Below are 25,492 nucleotides of genomic sequence, written 5' to 3'. Positions count from 1 at the left end.
TTTCCTTGCCCTCGGAGTGGCAGCAGGCTTTTTGGTGATTTTAAAAACAAAGGTTATTTATTATCACACTTTTGCCTTGAATATTTGAGACTGCAACATCTTAATCACTCGCCTCACTCGTATTGCAACTCATGCAAACATTAGATGCAGATGAAGTTAAAGCTGTAATTATAAAATTTGAATTTATAACTCAGCTGCTATGTCGATGCAGGCCTGATTTCGTCTTAGTTGAGTTGATACTTTAGTTGGAGTGAAGAGTGTTTAGAAACAAAGGGTTCTCATGAAGCTGCAAAGACTCTTGTGAACAAATAGCAGGAGATTGGTTCTAATATGGACTTGGAAGCTGGAGCAAGTACAGTACTTTGGCTGCATTGGAATACGTTCAGCTGTGATGGTTCAGATGTTTCTGGTATTTCAGATGTTTCTCTGATGAATTTGCTTTGTTCAGGATATTTTACCTGATAGTTAATTTCAGTCACATGAGTGCAGCATTACCACTTCTGAGAGTCCACACCACCACAATACAATAACAGTTGATAATGGGCATTCGCTCTTATCTCTTCCCCAGTATGAGCTCAAACATTCTCCTTTGTTCAATATAGCACTTGTAGACCAATAGTCTAGAAATCCGATATTCCTGAAATGCATCATTAAATAGTGATAAAAGCAAAAAACTGCAGATGTTGGAAATCCAAATCAAAAACAAAAATACCTGGAAAAACTCAGCAGGTCTGTTTCCGCCCCCCACACACACACCTTAAACCAGCTTATATTTCAACTCTTTCTTGGACTCGAACTCAAGTTCTGTCGAAGGGTCATGAGGACTCGAAACGTCAACTCTTTTCTTCTCCGCCGATGCTGCCAGACCTGCTGAGTTTTTCCAGGTAATTCTGTTTTTGTTTTGGATTTCCAGCATCCGCAGTTTTTTTGTTTTTATCTCTGCGGAGAGGAATACAGTTAATGTTTCGAGTCCGAATGAGTCTTCATCAGAACTAAGGAAAAATAGAAAAGAGATAAAATATAAGCTGGTTTAAGGAGGGGTGGGACAGGTAGATGGATAGTGATAGGTGGAGATTGCCAAAAGATGTCATAGACAAAAGGACAAAGGTGTTGACGGTGGTGATATTAGCTAAGATATGTTCTAATGGTGACATTAAGGGTAGAAAGCAGGATGAGCAAGGTACAGATAGCCCTAGTGGGGGAGGGATCAAAATAAGCTAAAAGGTAGAGATAAAACAATGGATGGAAATACATTTAAAAATAATGGAAATAGGTGAGAAAAGAAAAATATATATAAATTATTGGAAAAGGGGGGATCGGAAAGGGGGTGGGGATGGAGGAGAGAGTTCATGATCTTAAGTTGTTGAACTCAATATTCAGTCCGGAAGGCTGTAAAGTGCCTGGTCGGAAGATGAGGTGCTGTTCCTCCACTTTGCGTTGAGCTTCACTGGAACATTGCAGCAGGCCAAGGACGGACATGTGGGCATGAGAGCAGGGTGGTGTGTTGAAATGGCAAGCGACAGGGAGGTCTGGGTCATGCTTGCGGATAGAATGATGGTGTTCTGCAAAGTGGTCACCCAGTCTGCGTTTGGTCTCTCCAATGTAGAGGAGACCACATTGGGAGCAGTGAATGCAGTAGACCAAATTGAGGGAAGTACAAGTGAAGCGCTGCTTCATTTGAAAGGAGTGTTTGGGCCCTTGGACAGTGAGGAGGGGGGAAGTAATGGGGCAGGTGTTGTACCTTCTGCAGTTGCATGGGAAGGTGCCGTGGGAGGGGGTTGAGGTGTAGGGGGTGATGGAGGAGTGGACCAGGGTGTCCCGGAGGGAATGATCCCTGCAGAATGCTGCCGGGGGGTTGGGGGGGGAGGAGGGGGTGAAGGGAAGATGTGTTTGGTGGTGGCATCATGCTGGAGTTGGCACAAATGGCAAAGGATGATCCTTTGAATGTAGAGACTGGTGGGATGATAAGTGAGGACAAGGGGGACCCTATCATGGTTCTAGGAGGGAGAGGAAGGTGTGAGGGTGGATGTGCGGGAGATGGGCCGGACACATTTGAGGGCCCTGTCAACCACCGTGGGTGGAAATCCTCGGTTAAGGAAGAAGGAAGACATGTAAGAGCAACTGTTTTTGAAAGTGGCATCATCAGAACAGATGCGACGGAGACGAAGGAACTGAGAGAATGGGATGGAGTCTTTACAGGAAGCGGGGTGTGAGGAGCTGTAGTTGAGGTAGCTATGGGTGTTGGTAGGCTTGTAATGAATATTGGTGGACAGTCTATCACCAGAAATTGAGACAGAGAGGTCAAAGAAGGGAAGGGAAGTGTCAGAGATGAACCATGTGAAAATGATGGAGGGGTGGAAATTGGAAGCAAAATTAATAACTTTTTCCAAGTCCAGACGAGACCATGAAGCAGCACCATTAAATAGCAAAAACAAAAATAAAAATACTTGGAAAAACTCAGCAAGTCTGACAGCATCTGTGGAGAGGAACACAGTTAACGTTTCGAGTCCAAATGACCCTTCAGCAGAACTAAGGAAATTAAATAGCGAGATGTTTAAACTTCACAAGTACCTGCGAAATACCCTCATTCAGGTCCATGTTTAACTAAGTATTGGCCACAGAATCAAATACTGTCCACAGTTTAAATGCCCATAGTCACGTGCTAAATTGCAGATTTAATGGCCACTTTCACAATGTATGATCTTACAGTCCATAATAACCAATACCCTCAAGATTGTGCTGAGCATGACACTCTGTTACTTCTTCAAAAAATTCAATTAGATTAGTCAAACGTGATTTGCCTTTCAAAAATCTGTGCTGGCTCTCCATTAACTCAAATCACTCCAAGTGCCTGTTAAGTTTTCCCTCATTAATGTTTCTAAAACTAGGCTTGTCCTTACACTTAAGGGTTTAAGGTGTATTGAAGCTACACATTTGTCAGTTTTCCAATTCTCTGACACTTCTCCCTTATCTAAGAAAGATTAGAAGATTATGGGAAGCCCTTCTGCTATCTCCATCCCCACTTCCCTAAGCAACCTGGGATGCAAGCTATGAGGACCAGGCAACTTATCCATGCTAAGCATAGCCAGCCTTTCCAGTACATTCTGCCTATGAGTTTTCACCCCAACCATTAGCTCTAGCATCTCCACTTCCACCCAATATTTTGTCAGCGTCCTTCCTTACTAAACACTGATACAAAGTACTCATCAAGTATTCTAACCTTGCCCTGTGCCTCTAAGCATATATTACCCCCTTGTTGCTAAGCGATCTCACCATTCAAGTTATATAGCTCACCTTTCCATAAAATTGTTGGCTTTCCGTGTCAGCTTAGCACCATGTTTGTCCCTGAATCAGTGGCCCTGCTATTTAGGACCTGAGTACACAATCTAGACTGACATTTAACAGTGTTGAAGGAATGCTGCATTGTTGGTCTTTTGGATGAGATGTTAAACTGAGGTCCCTAACATTTGTGCATGTGGACGTAAAATATCACATTTGAAGCAAAGCAGACTGTGATCGGGCCGGGGGGATAGAGTCTGTGGACAGGGAATGGAGTATGTGACGGGCATTTGGAGATATTAGTTTCTGCCTTCCTAATGTTTGATTAGAGGAAATTGTTGCTCATTCTGATGGTAGAGGGGATGAGAGAGGGTGGTGAGATAAAGTTGGCTGTCACTAAGGTACTAGCGAAACCTGTTTTGATTTTGGATGATGATATTGGGGGAAAAGATATAGTTGAGAAATAGAAGTTGGGGGCAAGGATAAATTCTTGTGGGACTCCAGAGGGAAGAGTGTGGGTATGGGAAGCAAAGCCAGTGCAAGTGATTCTGTAGCTATGATTGGTTAGATAAGAATGGAACCACAGAAAAGTTACAGTGTAGAAAGAAGCCATTCAGCCCATCATGTCTGTGCCAGCCAAAAAGAGAAAGAAACTAGCCGCTCATTTTAATCTCACTTTCCAGTACTTGGTCTGTAGCCTCGCAGGTTACGGCACTTCAGATGCAGATCCAGGTGCCTTTCTAAATGAGTTGAGCATTTCAGCCTTGGCCACCAACTTAGGCAGTGAATTCCAGAATCCCACACCGCTGTCTGGGTGAAAAAGTTTTTCCTTATATCCCCTCTAATCCTTCTACCAATCACCTTAAATCTATGCCCCTTGGTAATTGATCCCTCAGCTAGAGGAAACTGGTCTTTCCTGTCTACACTATCTAGGACCCTCATAATTTTGTACACTTCAATTAGGTCACCCTTTAACCTCCTCTGTTCTGAGGAAAACACCCCCAGGCTATCCAGTCTCTCCTCATAGCTGCAATTTTCAAGCCCTGGCAACATTCTTGTAAATCTTCTACGCACTCTCCAGAGCAATTTCATGTCCCTCCTGTAATGTGGTGATCAGAACTGTACACAAATTCCAGCTGTGGCCTAACCGGTGTTTCATACAGTTCCATCATTATGTCCCTGCATTTGTGTTCAATACCTCACCCAATAAAGGAAAACTTTCTTGTCCACCTGTGCTGCCACCTTCAAGGATCTGTGGACATGCACTCCAAAGTGTCTGACTTCCTCAACACCTCTCAATGGCTTCCGGTTTATTGAGTACTCCCAAGCTTTATTTGTCCTCCCAAATGCATTACCTCACACTTTTCCAGATTGAATTCCATTTGTCACTTCTCTGCCCACTCAACCAATTGATATCATTTTGGAGTCGACAGCTACCCTCTTCACTATCAACTACACGGCCAATTTTTGTGTCATCTGCAAATGTCCCAATCATGTTTCCCACATTTAAGTCTAAATCTTTTATATACACCACAAATAGCAAGGACCCCAACACTGAGGCCTGTGGAACACCACTGGAAACCTTTTTCCATTTGCAGAAACATCCAATGACCATTGCCCTTTGTTTCCCATCACTGAGCCAATTTTGGATCCAACTTGCCATCTTCCCTTGTTATCCCATGAGATCTCACTTTCCTGACCAGTCTGCCATGTGGGACCTTACAAATGCTTTGCTGAAATCCACCTAGACATCATCCACTTCACTACCCTCATCAATTCCCCTTGTTACTCCCCCTCAAAAAATTCTATTAATCTTTCCCTAACAAAACCATGTTGACTCCCTGATCAATCCATGCCTTTCTAAGTGACAGTTTACCCTGTCTCTCAGAATTGTTTCCAATAATTTGCCTACCAACCAAAGTCAGACTGAATGGCCTATAATTTTCTAGCCTATCCCATGCACCCTTTTTAAATAATGATACAATGGTTACAGATCTTCAATCCTCTGGGACCTCATCTATATCTAGTAAGGATTGGAAAATGATCCTCAGAGCAATCGCTATTTTCTCCCTGGCTTCCTTCAACAGCCTGGGATACAACCCAACTGGCCTTGGTGACTTATCCACTTTCAAGGATGACAGTCCCTCCAGTACCTCCTCTTTCACTATGCTTATTGTATCTAATATTTCACACACCTCTTTAACTAGAACATTTGCATCATCCCTCTCGGTGAAGACAGAGACAAAGTACTCATTAAGAATCCTGTCCACATCTTCTGCATCAACCCACAAGTTACCATAGACATCCCTGATAAGCCCTATCTTGTCTTTAGTTATTCTCTTGCTCTTAATGTACTGGTAAAACATCTTAGGATTTTCTTTAATTTCACCTGAAAATATTTTTTCGTATCCTCTCTTTGCTTTCCTAATTTCCATTTTTACTTCACCCCTGTACCTCCTATATTCCTGTAGGCTTTCTACAGTATTGAGTCTTTTGTGACTGTCATAAGCTTTCTTTTTCTGCTTTATCTTGGCCTGTATGCTCCTGGATAACCAGAGAGCTCTAGATTTGTCAGGACCATCCTTTTTCTTTGTGGGGACATGTCTACACTGTGCCTGTAGAATCTTGTCTTTGAATGCCTCCCACTGACTTGACACAGTTTTTCCTTCCAATAGCTGCATCTAGTCCACATTCGCCAGCTCATCTCTCAGCTTTGTAAAATGTGTCTTCCCCCCCCCCCCCCACCCATTTAGAACTTATCGTCCTGTTCTTTGTCCTTTTCCATAAATTTTTATTTTATTCATTCGTGGGATGTGGGCATTGCTGGCTAGGCCAGCATTTATTGTCCATCCCTAATTGCCCTTGTTCAGAGGGCAGTTAAGACCCAACCACATTGCTGTGGGTCTGGAGTCACATGTAGGCCAGACCAGGATAGCAGTCTTCTGTCCCGAAAGGACATGAGTGAACCAGATGGGTTTTTACAACAATCTACATTGGTTTCATGGTCATCATTAGACTTTTAATTCCAGATTTTTATTGAATTCAATTTCCACCATCTGCCACGGTGGGATTCGAACCTGGGTCCCCAGAGCATTCCCTCTCTTGAAGTTCTTTTGAATGCAGTTCAATAATTTTGCACCCTCGTGCCCTTCACTGTTCATATCCCAATTGATATTAGGGTAGTTGGAGTCCGCAACGATTACTGCCTGGTTGTTTTTGCACTCAGAAATGTGTCTACATATTTGCTCTTGTAACTCCCTTCCACTATTTGGGGGTCTATAGTACACTCCTAGCAGTACTGTTGTGGGGGGGGGGTGGTGGTTTAAAACTAGACTGGCAGGGGGATGGGAACCTGAGGGCAAAATCAGAGTAGGGAACAGGAGAGATGGAGAATTAGCGAGGTGACTCTGAAATACAGAAGCAGCACAGACACATGGCAACATGATATCATTGCTATAATGGAAACTTATTGATGTTGTTAGTCATGTGAGTGGAGTGAGTGTGAGCTGTGGACAGGTAGAGTAAGGTGAAGGATTGTTTACCAGGGTTAGTATATTTTACACCTTCAATAAGGGCCATTTGAGTGCTATGGCAGGAGTGGAAAACTGATTGGAGAGCTTTGAACATTCAGGAAAGATAGACACGGATTTGGCAGTCAGCAAGGCACCCGAGGACTTTGGAGATGAGATGATAGTTTGCAAGGGCAGCGGTCAAGGATTAGGGAGTGATGCCTGTGGATTTGAGAGAGAGAGAGACAGAGGAAGCAGTACCTGAGGAATTAACAACATCAACCAATGATGATTGGTTGAAAAGGAAATTGGGTGTCAGCAGTTTGGTGGGATTAGGGTTGAGTGGGTGGGTATGAGGAGCACTGATGGCACAAGAGGAGATAACAGTCATCAAATTGCCTCTTAACCACTTTGTATATTGGTTATGATCCAGGCTACCAGCCTGCAGATTGAGTTCAAATCCCACCATAGTTAATTCTATTTCATAACTTGCTAAACCTAAAATTTGTGGGCAATCACCAAGAAAAAGTCACAGGGAAACATTTGCATTATCATAAAGGGGATCTTAGTATCGCATTCTGTCTGGCGTACTTCGACTATATTCTCTCTGAAGTGACTTAGAAAACAACAAATTTGTTTATCTGGTTCCCATGCTAATTTGATTTTTGTCTATATTTGCTTTGTACATCAACAAACTATAGAAGTTTGCATCTTTTTGAATCTGGTTGCAGTGTGGCTGTGCAGAGTCCAAAATTCTTAAAATATTGATCTTACCAACAATTTCTGCTGTCTGAAGAGTAAAAATAATGTATTTTTTTTTAACCACTTGGTTTTCTTATCAATTTTCTCCTTTTGGGGATTTAGCAGAAGTACAACTCCATGAGCAGTAGTCAGCCTTGGTTTATTATTCATGTTCTATATGTAAGCCTAAGCCTAGCTATTGAGTGTCAGTAGACTATGCAGCTGTTGGTGGGAATCGCAACCTAGCCCAACCCCGACCTGCACACACTCTGGTTGAGTTTCCTGGACAGCAAGCTGACTGACTTTTTTCCCCTTGCTACCACCATTGCAGCTGAGATCATCTAACTCAGCACAAACAAAGAATTGAACATTAAACTATCCAAGTTTGCATAATCGAGCTACTGTATTTTTTGACCGCTGCAGCCACTGGGAGAGAACTTTATATAATTACTTTTTAAATGCTAAAAAATACTGTATAACTCAAGATTTATTGTGTCTCTAATGTGTACATTTTTCCGAATTAATAGATTGACCTTGAAAGCGTTTTTGCACTAAACCCAGACCTTGCACCTGATGAGGAAATTGAGCCAAGCCCTGAAACACCGCCGCCTCCAACACCCTCCATCAAAACTAACAAGATAGTAAAGGTCTGTCAATTCCTTAACAGTATTTATCTAATTGTAGTTTACCTTCTTCACCTTCTGTGTACCTCAGGAGTAAACATAGGTTATTGGTAGAGAGAAATGTGATATCCATTTTGACGTTGAGGAGAAGTTTCTTTGACTTTCTCCTTCCTTAATGTGTAATTGCTGATTGAAGTTCTTTTCTCTCACTCACTGGAGTGCAGTTGAATACTTTTTTTGTTTTAAATCTAGTTCAGTACGTCTCCCTTCTGTTTGTTGTTGTTAAAAGTGCGGTGCATCAACATTGTTTTGAAATGCTCTTGTACATTAAGTTTACTCACAACTGAGAGGTATCTGCAGTGTTTCATATCAAATTACAATATTAATTTGTGCCAGATCTCTTCTATAGTTTTCTAGACACTGTGGGAAATTACTCATAGACTTACTACCAGGAGCAGTTATGGCATCGGGCGAGTCCCTACTAGCACCAGTGAAGCCCAAATGGATGGATTTGTTTATACGGCAGTTGGAGACTCCCGAATTGTGTTCATGTGAATAACAAAAGTAATTCCCTATTAGAATCATAGATATAGCACAGGAGCAGGCTTTTAAGCCCATTGTGACAATGCCAACTTTTTGAAAGTTATCCAGCTAAGCCCATTCCCTCCATCCTTTCCCCATAGTCCTTCATAATCTCCCCTTCCAAGTATTAACCCAATTCCTTTTTGAAAGTTATTGAATTTGTTTCCTCCACCTTTTCAGGCAGTGCATTTCCGGTCATCATAACTCTCTACCCAAAAATAAAAAAGCTGTAGTTCCACTCCCATCTAGATTCAACAACAACTTGTCCTTTTCCCTCTGTCACTTCTCCTCTTTTGAGCATCTCCCCCTCTGCTATCCCTCCATTCTCTCTTTCATTGTTCTTCAAAAAGTGATCAAAGTCTGGAATGCATTGCCTAAGAGTATGATAGCAGCAGGTTCAATCAAAGCATTCAAAAGGGACTAAGACTGTTAGCTGAAAAGGAAGAACGTGCAGGGGAGAAAACAGGAGAATGGCATGATGAATTGCTCATTCGGAGAGCAGATGTAGACATGGTGGGCCGGATGACCTCTTGTACTGTAACATGTCTGATTCTGTGAAAGTCCTTGGCTCCCTCTCCCGAAACTCATTCCTTTTATCCCCTTTTAGCCTTTTCACAGTAATCCTCCTCCTTAGCACCTAAATGCCTCACCTTCTCAAGTCCTCCTCTGTCCCATATTTGTCAACCTCGCCCTTTACAAGAAGTTCCATAACCATTCCTTGATGCATGCTAATGTGGGCTTCCAACACTCTTTTTTGAAATTTCAAGAACCATGTCTGACCATTTTTTGCCTTCCTCCCCATCTGTGTCTTTTGTATAATATTTCATTACCATAATTCCTGTCATTGAAGAGACTATCACCACAACCGTGACTTGTTAGAAACAGCAGGTTTGGTGGCCTAAGCTGCATTCTTTTGTCTTTATCTTCTAAAATTGTAACACTGCTTGTGCTTTCTTTTAAAGAATCGCCGAACTGTGGCTGCTAAGAATGAAACTCCTGCCAAAGATAACCGAGGTAATTTTAAACTGGGATAATGGTGCATTTGCCATGTTTTAATAATATATGTATAGTATTATGATACTGTTACAAACACTGAACTTTACACGATGATTGTTTCCAAATGTTCCCTTAACAAAGTGAAACAAAAACCTCTGGGGAAAAATAGGGGATGGTGAATTCCTGATAAACGTCTCGAAAATGCCCATGTGGCTTCAGGTTGCCATGGAGAGAGAAACTCAGATAGAAACCCATTGAGGTGTAGGGTGCTAGTTTTAGCACCTTTCACAGTACCTCGGAACAAAGGACAGCTGCTAGTGAGAGACCGGCAGAAAAAGAATTGGAACTCTCCTAGGAACAGGTCTTGGCTGTTCTGTAAGTAATGATGGGAAGCAGCAGTAAAGCTTATTGTGGAGGAGAACAATTTTACCAGAGCCGGAGTGTTTAAAGGGTTCAGACAAAGGAATCTCTGGAATTCTGGATTATCAGGATTCTTATAACCTGAGGGAGACGGGGCTTTGTCAAGCTGTGCCTTACTGGTGATATTCGTTTCCGGGAAAACTGATGGAGTGGAATACTTGTCGGAGTTTCGATCTGGTGTGACAAGGAGAGGTGAACCATGGCTGGAAAGCTGGGAGTGACTTTGTGCTAGGTATGACTCTTAATAAGTGAAGAATTTTCCCTCAATTCCCATTGACTTAATTTTGCTAGGGTTCCTCGATGTCACACTTGGTCAAATGCTGTCTTAATGTCAAGAGCATCACTTCTGGAATTCAGTACTTTTGTCCGTTTTGGACCAAGGCTGTAATGAGTTCAGGAGCTGAGTGGCCCTGGTGGAGCCCAAACTGAGCATGTTGTTGCTGAGCACTCTTAATGACACCTTCCATCACTTGACTGATGGGGACCGTTATTGGCTGGATTGGATTTATCCTGCTTTTTGTTCACAGGGCATACCAGGGCAAGTTTCCACGTTGGGTAATTGCCAGTGTTGTACTGGAGCAGCTTAGCTAGGGCGTGGTTAGTTCTGGAGTGATGGTGTCAGAGCCTTTAGCATTTGCTGTTTTCAGTGCCTTCAGCTTTTTCTTGATGTCCCTATGGCTGAAGACTGGCACCCATTATGCTGGGGACCTTAAGAGGAGGCCACGATGGATCACCACTTGGCACTTCTGGCTGAAGGTGATTGTAAATGTTTTGGCCTTATTGTTGGCACTGACTAGCTGGGCTCTGCCATCATTGAGGATGACTTATTTTTGTGGAGCCATTGCCTCCTTTTGTTAGTCCACAACCATTCATGACTAGATGTGGCAGGACTGCAGAGCTCTGATCTAACCTGTTAATTGTTGGATCGTTTAGCTCCATCTATAGCATGTTGCTTCCCCTCTTTAGCATGCATGTGGTCCTCTATTGTAACTTCACCAGGTTGGCACATCATTTTTAGGGGTGGCTGGATTTGACAATTTATGTTAGAGTTGATTTAATATCAATATCAGGATGACTCAAAAGCTAATTCAGCATCCTTTTTATTCTGTCAATGTTTTTTAATTTAACTATCAAGTATTGATGTCATAACAGGCAGCAAAGGAAGCGATCTGGGCTATTGGTTTTAGCATGAGTAATAATTCTGTCTTTCATCTGATCATCTGTAAAAGTTTATTTAAGTTAATATTAAAAGTTTTCATTATTTAGGTTTTAAGTAAGCGCAAAGATTAAATGTTTTATTTAAATGTTTTGATTTTAATTTTGCACATTATACAGTTACTAATTTTTATAAATGATTCTAGAAATAAAATGTCTCAAATGTAGTGTGTAAAGTTTTTTTGTATATAATTACTGTATTTTTGAACTTCTTGGAATTTTTAAAAAAAAGATTATTCTTTTGTACCATGGAATTAAATTTTTGTTTTGATGTAACTAGATGAAAATTCAGTAAAAATTGGAAAGATCAAAGTATTTAAAAATTAGATGCACTAGTACATAATATAGTATTCTGTTTTATATTTGATATTTTACAGTTACAAGTATTGGAATTTTCATATTAAACTCCAAAACATTTTAGTCTTCAAACTTGTTTCATGGTTACTTTTCAACTTTATAAAATATTTTGTAACATGCCCCTTGGAGTATGTAAAAGCTGTTTTTCTTCAGTGCCTAAATTAATATGTATTCCATTACATCTTGTGTTTTATTAACTTTCTTACTGCTTTGAATCTAATGCTAATGAATTTTCCAAATTCATAATGCCACTAAATATGGCACATTGTGTGTCCGTTTAGAATTTGTAAAAGGCATGCTACATGCATCAGATAAATGAAAATTCATATCCCTGTAGTTTGAGTATAGCGTCTTTAACATAGTGAACATTCTTTCAGTGGTTCTTTACAGAGGAAATAAAACATGTCAAGCAATAGAAAAGTAACCAAAGGGATGGTTTTTTTGAAAATAGGAAGGCTTTTCAAGGTGGAAAGTGAAGTAGCAAGACCGGAGAGGATTCGGGAGAGAGTTAGGCCAAGAGAGCTGAAGGCTTTGCTACTGAGTGGGAGTGACCAGAAGACACTGGCTGCAGGAAGTTGTCGAGGTGGGGTGATTTGCAAATCAGGATAAGTAGATAGAAGCAAGTAGCCTTGGTAATGAAATAGGAAATGGATTTTCAGCTCAGCTCAGGACACGAGGTACTGAGATTTCCGTTGAATGAGGATCTCCATGGAGGATGGGATTTGAGGCATTGAGTTTTTAATGGTAGAAGCTCAAAGAAATTACTTGGATCTCATTACTGTTAAACTTGTGAAGTTTCTTTCTCATCCATGTGTCAGACCAGCAATCTGACAGTGCAAGTGGTCATGAAATCAAGTATGATGGTAGAAGGTTGGAGCTAGATGTTGTCAATATGTATGTAGAAACAATCCATAAACCTATGGATAATGCTGAGAACCAGTGTGTAGATAGGGTGCAAATAATGAAGGCTTAGAATAGTTGGCAGTTGATGGTGTAGAGACAGGAGCTGTTGTCTCTGTTGTGACTGAAAAGGATTGAACCTTAGTGAAGATGTGCAGCTAATCTGTGTCAGACTTGTTGGAGAAATCAAATAGAGGTAACCAGCCACAGTTGCAATAATATATGGTTAGTGACTTTGACCAGAGTCGTATAAATACTTGTTTAATTAAGTTGATATTTGCCATTTAGCTCTGTTAAATTTCTTCAAAGAATTATGTTATTGTATCAAACTCGATGTATTTTTCAGTAAAACTTTCTTCTTGTTAGCTGGCTGTATTACACACCTATTGCATTATATTTGAAGCTTTTGATTTTGGGATTAAATCCCTCAAAAGATTAACTCCAAAATTAGGGTTAAACTAGTTAAATCCTGGAAATATTAGCATACTACACTTCCTTGTTTGGCAGAACAAGAACCTTATCCTTCTTCATTGGCAGTATCAACATTGGAGCAATGTTTATAGTCTGCTGTGGCTGTAGGAGGTTCTTTGGGAAGGAGGCATTGAGGGATGCAGATAATGCTGAAGTGCAACTCCTTTATCATTCTGCTTTGTGAATGCTGTTATAAGTGTTATGTACTTTAATCCATCTGAAATTACTGATTAAGTTAGTATTTCTGATATAGGAATATGCTGTTTTGAACCAAATACTTTCAGCTTATTTTTTTAATATCCAAATCCACATTTTTAAATCCTGAAATTCAGAAAACCTAAGTTTATAACGCTGTAAAATATTCCCTTCTATAACATAGTCCTAAGCCTCTTGAGACTTGAATGAAGACAACACGGTGAAATTTGCAATAGAAACCCTCAGTCAAATTAAAAGAAACCAAGTTTTTTTTTTATATGTATATGTTGAATAATTTGACAGTAAATTGAGCTGGATTTGCACAAACTTACATTCAGATTGATGCATATAAGGAGTTAATAATCATCTTTATCTGCATCCTCAACACCTCCTTCCCAAAAAATCCTCCCACAGCTATATCAGACTGAACATTATTCCAATGTTGAAACTACCAGTGAAGAGAGAGAAGATCAAGCTTCCCTTATGCCAAACAAGGAAGTGGAGTATGCTGATATTTCCAGGTTTTAACTAGTTTGACCCTAATTTTTGAATTCAACTTTTGAAAGATTATCTGCATACTACAATGACTACAATTTCAAAATGCTTTTGGTGTCCAGTAGTCACGAAAGGTGCTACATAATGCAAGCCTTTTTTCTATTATTTTAAAGGTTTACTACAGAAGAAATTTTATGCAAAGTAATTCAAAATTACCTTGGGTTGCTTCAGATTGAGCTTGGAAATATTTGCAGTTATTTTATACTAATTATGTGGTTTATTTATTGCATTGAGAAAAATTCCCGAACTGCAATTAATTATGTTTCCATTCTCATAGTTGCATCAACCCGATCAAGACCGAGTCAGCTTCCAGAGCATTCTTCAGCTACTCATCAGAATGGCAGCATTTCTGATATCTCTCCAGCCCAGCCTGGAAAAAAAGATTTTGCACCACCATGTAAGTGCAATATAATTGTGCATCATGTATGAAATACACTAACTGATGTGAAATGCCACAGATGCCAGAGTCAAAACCCAAGTGAAGGTGAAGCAGGCTATAGAGTGGAGGATAATTGAACAACAGTACTGTTAGTAACACTCACTTTTCTTATTTTTAAATATTTTCCATGATAAATTCCTGTGTCTACAATCATAATGAAAAATGCCTATGTAAACTCATTATTTTGCTCAGTCTAGTCACTGGATTCTAACAATTCTCAAATGCTTTTGTTTTTAGTTTTCTTCTCTGCTATTTTATTCTCCATAAATGACAATTCTCTAAAGGGTTTAACTAGAATTATTTAAAAAAATCAATGATGATTAAACTTTACATTGAATTGTCTCCTAAGGCTAGAGAACCTAGGAAACGAGGAGAGGTGAGGCCTTCGGGGGATTTGAAAACCAGGATGAGAAAGTAAATTCTAATTGAATTTTGAAGTTAACTTCTAAGATAAAAGCAAACTACTGTGGATGCTGGAAATCTAGAACAAAAACAAAAATACCTGGAAAAACTCAGCAGGTCGGACCTGCTGAGTTTTTCCAGGTATTTTTGTTTTTGAAGTTAACTTGTTTGACTTTTGTTGACAGAAAATGTCAATACTAATGGCCTACACATGAGACAAGTTCTAATTCGTAACAGCTATGAAGCATAGACAAGCAGTGTGTTTTCTCATTCTAACGATGTTACAAAATGTTGGTTGAACTTTGAAAGCAAATAAAACCTTTTGAGGACAAATGGATTGGAAGAGAGAAATGTAGTTGTGGGGGAGGGGTAATTGATGGCAGATTACAGGTAAGTGGACAAAAGGGCAAACTACAGCTGTTGAGGAGCTAGTTCAAAGTGGGGTAGCATTTGGAGTGAGATGATTATAGGAAGGGATAGTGAAAGGAAAGGGTTGAAAGGATTTAGGACAGTAATGGAACAAATGGGAGAGGTGTACTCAGAAGGGACCTAAAGAAGGTTGCATTTTCCCCACAACCTTCAAATTTAAAAGTTCTTCCTCAGTTAGTAGTTCCTTTCCATAACACACTGCCCACCCAAAAGAAAAAACAAAAGGAACTGAAGATGATGAGAAGGAAAAAAAGGTAAGGGAAGAGAAGTGATAGAGAGAGAAATACCGATTATAATAAACATTGTTAAGACAATAATCATAACCTGACTTAAAATATGCAAAGCCACAGGCAGAGCAACAGGGGATATGAGATTCTATTTTAAAATGCATCCTATATCAATTGTATTTATGGACTTTTTCATTATTGCAATGCCTGCTTTCAGGTGACGTAGACTTTGCATTAACTTCAGTAACGTCATAGCTGCTATTATTTTAATAACTTGCTGGCTTGCTTGCAGTTATAAGTTTTGGCCACAGGACATCTCTGCAGAGCTGTCTCTTCCAAGGGGAGAATCTTTGGCTTGGCAAGCGGGGGCAAGGCCCGCTCGCCGAGGCGTAAACTGATGCGGGGTGACGTCGGGCATGTGTCCCAACATCACTGCGTGTCATTTAGATTTTCAGTTTGGTGGGCGCGTGGCCTACTTGGCTATTAAGTCCATTAATGGTCTATTAAGGCCATTTAACTAACAATTAAAATAATTAACGGAGCTGCCTGTCGAATCTTAAGGTTGGTGGGCAGGCAAAGAGCCCAGGCAGCCTGCACATTTTTCGTGGAATCTCATCCACAGGCGGGATGAGGTTTCGTCGATGATTTTAATTTTCTCAAAATATTTTATTAAAATTAATGTACATGTTCCAACTCATGAGTTTCACATGAGGGGACATGTCATAAAAATTTTTTCAACACTTTATTGAACTGTTAAAGCTTAAAACCAATCTCCCTGAGGCATCTCTGTGCCTCAGAGATTTCTGCGCTCTTTTGCATGCACTCCCAACTGAGGGAACACCCCCCACCCCCGGCCCGCACAGGGAGCACATAGCACTTCCGGGTGCGCGCCACGCTGGGCAGGCCTTAATTGGCCTACCCATGTAAAATGGTGGGGCGGACCCGATCGGGGGTGCCAATCGGGTCTCTGCCAACCCCCACACAAACCCCCAACGGGGGGATAATTCTACCCCTAGAATATGCTGTCATAAGAATGCTGAGGCTTATGATGCTCACTATTATTTATGCCAAATACTTTAGCATAAGGGGCAATTGTGCAGTTAAATGAGGGTATCCTAAAATTGCTGTCTGAGTTGTGCTGCTCTACTCTTTCTGGTCATCAACATGGGATGGATGTAATTACATTAGAGAAGGTGTACAAGAGACCAATAAAGATGTTGTCAGGAATGGAAAATTTTATCTTTGAGGAAAGATTGCATAGGCTGGGGTGGTTTGCTTTGGAACTGTCTGCCTTGTCATTGAATGACATGAAGTTGCTGTATTTGCATGGTAAATATGCACTGAACTTGCCACAAAGTTGAGTCTTGCCACTTCGGTCTAAGCAACCTTCTAGTAATGTGATGAGCTTTCCTGCCATTAAAAGTTAACTATTAAAAGTGCAGCATCTCATAATTGGAGATTTTATAAGTGCAAACTTTTAAATTTCTTTTTCTCTCATCCAGTCTTTGTTTCCCTCTTTATTTCTCTTCTATACCTGATTTAACATCGAATTCATCAACTGCTTGTCAGCCCTGGCTGAGTTCGTAGCACTCACGCCTCTTGAATGGAAGGCTGTGGGTTCAAATCCCACTCCAGCACATGAGCTCAAAAATCCAGGCTGACACTCCACAGCACTACCAAGGACTGCCAGAGGGTGCTGTCTTTCGGATGAAAATTAAATGAAGGCCCTGTCTGCCCCCTCAGGTGGACCTTACAGATCCCATGATGGTATTTTGAAGATGAGTAAGGAACTTATCTCTGGTGTCCCAGCCTATGTTTATCCCTCCATCAGCATCATAAAAACAGATTGTCCAGTCATCATCATGGGAAGGTTGTGATTGCATCAGAGAGGGTGTACAAGAGACCTATAAAGATGTTGTCAGGAATGGAAAATTTTACCTTTTGAGGAAAGATTGTATAGGCTAGGGTGGTTTGCTTTGGAACAAAGGAGAATAAGGGGAGATTTAATTGAGGTGTTTAGAAAAAAATATGAAGGCCTGAAATAGAGTGTATAGGAAGGACCTGTTTCCATTTAATAAAGGGGTCAGTAACCAGAGGGCATAAATTTAAAGTAATTGACAAAATGTTTAGAGGGGAGTGGAGAATGTTTTCATCCAGAGGGTGGTTGGAGCTCTGGAACTCAGTGCTTGAAAGGGGTTAAGAGGGAGAAGCCCTTATTGTATTTAATAAAAATACTTGGATACATGTTTGAAATGCCATAATCTACAGGTTGAAGAGCTAGAAAGTGGGACAAGGCTGTGTAGCTCCTTTTCAGCTGGCAAAACCGTGCTGCATTAAATGACCTCCTTCAGCGCCATAAATTTTTGATTTTCTGTATTTCTATAGCTGTTTCTGAAAGTTTGATATGCACAAATTGGCTGCATGTTTCCTACATTGCAACAATGACTACACTTGGAAAAAGTACTCCATTGGCTTTGAAGTACTTCACATTCGGAGGTTGTGAAAGGCACTTTTAATTGCAAGTCTCTTTCACTCTAATTTCTGCTGTTTATTTCACAGACCTTCAATTTGCTTAGAAAGATGCTAATGACTACTTGCCCTGTTCACTCGTCCCCCAGGTGCTGTTTCCCTTGCTATGAATTTATTTGCTTGCATTTTCAGAAACTTGCCACACACAAAATTAAAAATCTAAACATGCAAGGACAAGTCTAACTAATGGTAGATATCCCTGCTGCGCCCATTTATAGCCCATTGATTTTATTTTACTTCAAGCATACAAACTTTTACAAGAATAATTAATTAAAAAATACCTGTTCTTTGGTTGCTTTTTCGAATGTTGTGTCAGCCTGACATCGGTAGTGGAGAAAATCTAGAGTCCATTATAAAAGATTTAATAGCTGAGCACGTGGAAAACAGTGGCAGATTTGGACAGAGTCAGAATGGATTTATGAAAGGGAAATCATGCTTGACAATTCTACTGGAATTTTTCAAGGATGTAACTAGTAGAGTTGATGAGGGGGAGCCAGTGGATGTGGTTTATTTGGACTTTCAGAAGGCTTTCGACAAAGTTCCACACAAGAGATTGGTGTGTAAAATTAAAGCGCATGGGATTGGGGGTAGTGTATTGAGATGGATAGAAAACTGGTTGTCAGACAGGAAACAAAGAGTAGAAATAAACGGGTCTTTTTCCGAATGGCAGGCAGTGAACAGTGGGGTACCACAGGGATCGGTGCTGGGACCCCAGTTATTCACAATATATATTAATAATTTAGATGAGGGAAGTAAATGTAATATCTCCAAATTTGCAGATGACACAAAGCTGTGTGGGAGGGTGAGCTGTGAGGAGGATGCAGAGATACTTCAGTGTGATTTGGACAAGCTGAGTGAGTGGGCAAATGCATGGCAGACGCAGTATAATGTGGATAAATGTGAGATTATCCATTTTGGTAGCAAAAACAGGAAGGCTGATTATTATCTGAATGGCTATAAATTGAGAGAGGGGAATGTGCAGCCAGACCTGGGTGTCCTCATACACCAGTCGCTGAAGGTAAGCATGCAGGTTCAGCAGGCGGTAAAGAAGGCAAATGGTATGTTGGCCTTCATAGTGAGAGGATTTGAGTACAGGAGCAGGGATGTCTTGCAATTGTACAGGGCGTTGATGTGACCACACTTGGAATATTGTGTGCAGTTTTGGTCTTCTTATTTGAGGAAGGATGTACTAGCTATAGAGGGAGTGCAGCGAAGGTTTACCAGACTGATTCCTGGGATGGCGGGACTGACCTATGAGGAGAGATTGAGTCAATTAGGATTATATTTGCTGGAGTTCAGAAGAATGAGGGGGAATCTCATAGAAACCTATAAAATTCTAACACAACTAGGTTGGGTAGATGCAGGAAGGATGTTCCCGATGGTGAGGGAGTCCAGAACCAGGGGTCACAGTCTGAGGATATGGGGTGGACCATTTAGGACTGAGATGAGGAGAAATTTCTTCACCCAGAGAGTGGTGAGCCGGTGGAATTCGTTCCCATAGAAAGCAGTTGAGACCAAAACATTGTATGCTTGCAAGAAGGAGTTAGATATAGCTCTTGGGGTGAAAGGGATCAAAGGGTATGGGGGGGAAAGCGGGAGCAGGCTATTGAGTTGGATGATCAGCCATGATCATAATGAATGGCGGAGCAGGCTCAAAGGGCCGAATGGCCTACTCCTGCTCATTGTTTCTATGTCAGCACAAGGCAGTGCACTTTTTATTACTTATGTAGATGAGGGAATGGAGGCATTTGATTCAAGATGTCACCGATCTCTCAAGATGTTAATTGATGTCTACAAGATGTACCCCTTCTTATCCTTCCACATCACTTTCTTTCCCTGATTCCCTTTCCTTAAATGTTCTCTTTTTTTTGCACCCACTCTCTCTCACCAAGGTGAATGCTGCTTAATCTCAAAGCATATCTTTGGGTTAAAATTGAATTGCTGCTTGTTAATATTATGTTAATTGTATTGTTAAGGATAAACAGCTGGAAGGTATTGATTTAAGTATCTTGAGCACATATAAGGAGACATTTGAGTGCATGGTAAGCCACAGAAACACCACTTTAATTTAATTTGACATGTTTCCTTTTAAAGTTTTTTTTATTTTTGTTACAGTGTCCCTTTAACGGGCAGTTACCCATTAATGGTTTATTAGTTTATTTTGGTTATTTACTGGTTTATTAAAATAGCATATAAAGAGAGACTTTTGGGACACGGTGTTGGATAGGGAGGAGGTAGACAATTGTAAAGCTGCATTCTGTAAATAAATCTAGCATTCAGTGAAAGATTGGTCGCCTGGTTTCCTGCTTGACCACCTGGCTTCAGAGTGAATTAACACCCCTAAAAGTGGATGAAGGGATTGCGATCCACTCATTTAAAGTAATGCAGGTATAAAGTTTCTGACTTTCAAGGTGTAAAACCCTTCCAATTAAAATATCTTAAGTTCTGAATTATTAATTTCTAACAATGGGGTCCTTGATTATGCCTGACCTAACACATATAACTAGTATTTATGAGCCAAGTAGAATTTATTAAGCAAAGTTTTACATATATTTAACAAAAAACAGTGAAGACAACATGGAAGTTTTTATCCCACAAGGTCCTAGGATTCCTCGCATGCTGCCACCACAGGAGATGCTGTTTGTCTGTCTCTGAAGTGATGATTACATTGAACTGTGGCTCCACAGAATCATACCTTGGAAGTCATGGCAAAACTGTGCCAACGAAGACTTTGATTTTCCAACTTTTATCTCTACTTCTCATCCCTACTCCCCTATTTGGAAATAGTCCAAGTTCACCTCTTTCATTGGCTTAGAATGTGGGTCATCTGATGTCACCCCACCTCTGTAACTTGAATCATGTAGACTGAAGACAAATGTTCATCTCTTCTTCTTGTTTTGGATTTCCAGCATCCGCAGTTTTTGTTTTTATTTCATCTCTTATTCCCTGCCCCCACCCCAGAGTTTACATTCCATTGTGAACAAATGACATCCTTATAGATGCAGAGCAATTACAAGCAATGTTATATCCACATAATACAACCCATCATAAACATTTACATCAACATATTTTAACCCAAGTCCCATGGACACTAAAGCCAATAAAAAGTAATGTTAATAGCACTTCTTACCATAATGTTAAAAAGAAGGGTTTTCCTCTAATACAGTGTTCTGCCCTATTGATATGTTTAACCAATTAAACCAATACATGGTTTTGTTTAAAGATAAGGTGTTATCCTAAGTTCAAGCTGCCTTTTAGCCATTTCTTCAAAGCTGACAAGAAGCCTTTTAATTGACCATGGTACAATTAAGACAACATACAACTGCTTGAACCCAGACTTTACGGTATCTTTATAAAGTCTTAAAATCCATTAACACCATTACCTTGTAAGCAGCCTGTTCCCAGCCTTAACTGCAAAGTGTCACGCTAACAGAAACTCCAACTGAAATGTTTAACAAGTGGTTAAAATAAAACCTTTAGATGTTACTTCAAACTAATATATAACCCAAAAAATTAGTAGCATTAAATTTTACACAGGCAGCACACAAACTTTTGTGTTACCTGTGAATTATAATTGTAGCATGGAGGCCAGCGCTGAATGAGTTACACACCTCAGCAGGGAACCCAAGTTTGTGCAATGCCAGCATCAGTTAAAGCTAACTTGTACAACTTAAAGTTAGACCACCTCTTAAAACTTTAAATATCAGAAATCCAATTTTTCTCCATTATCATTAATTTTACTTGTATTAAATCCATTAAATTGGGTTCCTTATACCACTGATATTTTTGGCCTGTTCCTCCACTAAAAACAGATGCAAAGTACCCATCTAACAAATCTGGCATTTCTTGGTCATACATTATAGACTTGTATCTACATTTAATGGATCCACATTTCCCTTTACCACACCCTTTCTCTAAAGTATCTGTGAAATACTGCCTTTTATATTGAGGAAGGCCCTGTGAAATAAATCTCATATTCTTGTAACACGGCCTAGATTTTGTGGTCAGCAGCAAGGGGACTTGCAGTTCACTTCGTTAACAGCTGCCCAAAGTTTTTTTTGTCTGCTTTAGAGTGCAGAATTGATTGAATCTGTCGTCTGTTCCAGCATGTCACCATCTATAGCAGATCAGTGAGCAGAACAAGAAAATCCAAGTTTCTTCTTCTAACCAAATTGAAGAATCCTCACTGAGACACATAGAATGTAAAGTAGGAAGTATAAATTAGATTTAAATAATATACAGAAAGCAAAATAAAGATTGGGAAATACAGATTAGATTAAGACAGACAGCTAAAAGGGACAGATAGATGCAAAGTTAAAAAGAAAGTTTCAAGTTTCATTTTTAAATCCCGAATGCTATTTGTCTTCTGAGGGAATGAGATGCCACACCTGTAAGATTACATATTTTGGGCCAGAGTGGCTGTTTGGTAATTCATGTTTTCCATGCTGTTTAAAAACTCATTAGTCCTGAATGTACTGGGTAAAACTTTTACAATGTTTTTAGTGTGGAATTAGTGGGCGGTACCCCAAGTTCACATTGTTGCATTCATTTAAATGTTGAGTCTATCAGTGAGGACTGTAGCAGTGCACCCTGTGGAGATTGAGGTATCTCTGACAGCGTCTTTTGGATTAGCACTTTTAACTGTGCATTTGCAGACAACAGAAGTTGCTGTCCAATTTACTCTGTTATAACACTGAGTGATATTGGCCTCATTGTTATTCTTATCACAAAATCCAACCAAATAAGGGAATTCAAAATCCCTGATAATGATAGTAACTTCAAGAAAGGCCCTCTGTGCCATTAATCTGCATCTACCATGTATACTGGCCAAATTTGGACCAAATCTAGAATAATTTATAACTGTTTATAACCCTGACACTACAAGACCAATTTGAAACATAAGAAATAGGAACAGGAGTTGGCCATTCGACCACTCGAGCCTGTTCCACCATTCAGTAAGATCATGGCTGATCTGCTGGTGTTTCGAATTTCATATTCCTATCTACCCTTGATAACCTTAGATTCTTGCTAGGCAAGGGAATTAATCTTACTTCTGCATTAAAAACCTTCAATGACGTAGCCTCCAACACCTTCTGAGGCAGTGTTCCAAAGCCGCACAGTCCTCAGAGAAAAAAATTCTCCTCATCTCTGTCCTAAAAGGGCGACTCCTAATTTTAAAACCATGCCCCACAAGAGGAAACATCCTTTCCACACCCACCTTGTCAAAACCGTTCAGGATCTTGTATAGTTCAATCAAGTCATCCCTCACTCTTCTAAGCTCCAGTGGAAACAAGCCCAGTCTGTCCAACCTTTCCTCATAAGACAACCCACTCATTCCAGGTATCAATCTGGTAAACCTCTGAATGCCTCCAAAGCATTTACATCCTTCCTTAATGATCCCCCATTCCTATTGGTCAGTGTAGAAAATTTAGGAAATACAAGACAATGACCTGAAATAACTAATAGTTTTGTTTTTAGTTTGCTTATTCTGTATTGGAGAAGCTTAGATTAGGAACTAGCTGCATGAATAAAAGAGCTGTATCCCAGACTGTGACATTCTGCCTGAGATATATTTTCATTTTTTTTCACCCCCTCCTGGTTTTTGAGAACTGAATGCAGGAGGGTTGATCAGTAAGTTCGCGGATGATACGATAATTGGTAGGGTGGTAAATAATGAGGAGGATAGCCTTAGATTACAGGAGGATACGGACGGGCTGGTCAGATTGGCTGATCCGTGGCAAATGGAATTTAATCCGAATAAGTGTGGGGTGATGCACTTGGGCAGGACAAACAAGGCACGGGAATACACGATGAATGGTAGGACCCTGGGAAGTACCGAGGATCAGAGGGGCCTTGGTGTGCATGTCCACCAGTCCGTTAAGGTAACAGGACAGGTAGATATGGTGTTTAAGAAGGCATATGGGATAGTTGCCTTTATTAGCCAAGGCATAGAACGTAAGAGCAGGGAGGTTATGCTGGAACTGTAAAAAACGCTGGTTAGGCCACAGCTAGAGTATTGTGTGCAGTTTTGGAATCCGCATTATCGGAAGGATGTGATTGCAGTAGAGAGAGTGCAGAGGAGATTTACCAGGATGTTGCCTGGGCTGGAGAGTTTTAGTTATGAGGAGAGATTGGATAAACTGGGGTTATTTTCCCTGGAGCAGAGGAGATTGAGGGAGGACAAGATTGAGATGTATAAAATTATATGGGGCATAGATAGAGTGGACAGGAAGGAACTTTTCCCCTTGGTGGAGGGATCAATAACCAGGGATCATAGATTTAAGGTAAAGGGCAGGAGGTTTAGAGGGGATGTGAGGAAGAATTTTTTCACCCAGAGCGTTGTGTGAATCTGGAACTGACTGCCTGAATGGGTGGTAGAGGCAGAAACCTTCATAATATTTAAGAAGTATTTGGATGTGCACTTGTGATAACATGGCATATAAGGCTATGGGCTTAGTGCTGGAAAATAGGATTAGAATAGCTAGGTACTTGTTTGACCGGTGCAAATTCGATGGGCCAAAGGGTCTTTTTCTGTGCTGTAGACCTCTATGGCCAGAATTTCCCGGTCGGCAGGTGGGGCCCGCTTGCCGAAGTGTAAAATGATGTGAGATGACGTCGGGCAGAGCTCCCAACATCATCCAGCCTCATTTCAATTTTCTGGTCGGCAGGGGCTCTGCTGAATCAGCTTTGCGCCCGCCGATCTGTCAATGGCCTATTGAGGCCATTGACAAAGTAATTAATGTAATTCGTGGACTTGCCTGGCTAACCTTAAGGTTGGCAGGCAGGCTAGGAGCCCTGGCAGGCATTGGAAAAAGCATGCAACCGCATCCACGGGCGGGATGAGGTTTCATGTAGGTTTTTAAAAATTTAATAAAAGCGTAACTAAAAGTGATGGACTTGTCCCATCTCGTGACAGTGTCGTATGAAGGGACGTCAGGGAAATTTTTAATTTCTGTTTTTAACATTTTTTAATGTGGAGCTGATCTCCCTGAGGCAGCACTTAGCCTCAGGGAGATGAATGCTCACTTTCGCGCGCATGCACGAAAGAACGCACTCTCGGCTCAGGGAATCCCTCCCCGCCTGCACAGGGAACACGTAGTGCTTCCTTGCGGACATCACTCTGGGCGGGCCTTAATTGGCCCGTCCATGTAAAATGGTAATGCGCCCCCAATTGGGGGCGCTGATCTGAGGCGCGCCTCCAAGCACCCGCTCCTGACCTTCCTCCCCGACGGGGGGAAAACTCTGCGCTATGACTCTGAGTCACTGTAGTTAATTGTGCTTGCTCTTCCAATTGGCATTGTGTTTTCATGTGATGACATTCCAGCAAGAGAATTAATAATTGTGACTTTGTAATTTGTCGATTACAACACAGAATTTTGAGGTCTTTTGTGATTTTAATTAGAATGCTTGAAATGTATGATGCAGATAAATTTTGTTGTATCAAAGCATAAAGTATGCAAAATCATAAGTATATATTTTCATCACTAATCATGCAATTTCTTAGTATCTAGAGTTCAATTTAGAGTCAACAAAATTGCACTTGTTTACAGTGCTCAAAATAACTTAACCCAGTTTTTTCACATGAATGACCAAATGCATATGCACTGTTCTGATAAATGATTC

At 40.6% G+C, this 25,492-nt stretch overlaps 1 protein-coding gene across 3 annotated transcripts in view; it reads left to right on the top strand.

Annotated features, from left to right (window-relative positions):
- Positions 1 to 25,492, top strand: part of kif2a (kinesin family member 2A) — a 138,023-nt gene that overhangs the window by 25,748 nt on the left and 86,783 nt on the right. For all 3 annotated transcript variants that reach the window (XM_041186342.1, XM_041186254.1, XM_041186168.1), the window contains exons 3-5: positions 8,057 to 8,176; positions 9,697 to 9,748; positions 14,121 to 14,240. In XM_041186342.1, the coding sequence (XP_041042276.1) occupies positions 8,057 to 8,176; positions 9,697 to 9,748; positions 14,121 to 14,240 (292 nt within the window). The remainder of the gene's footprint in view (positions 1 to 8,056; positions 8,177 to 9,696; positions 9,749 to 14,120; positions 14,241 to 25,492) is intronic.

This window comes from Carcharodon carcharias, chromosome 1, assembly GCF_017639515.1.
Source record: "Carcharodon carcharias isolate sCarCar2 chromosome 1, sCarCar2.pri, whole genome shotgun sequence".
NCBI classification, from domain to species: Eukaryota; Metazoa; Chordata; class Chondrichthyes; order Lamniformes; family Lamnidae; genus Carcharodon; species Carcharodon carcharias.
The sequence above is the reverse complement of the archived record's forward strand: the minus strand, read 5'-3'. Positions and strand labels throughout refer to the sequence as shown.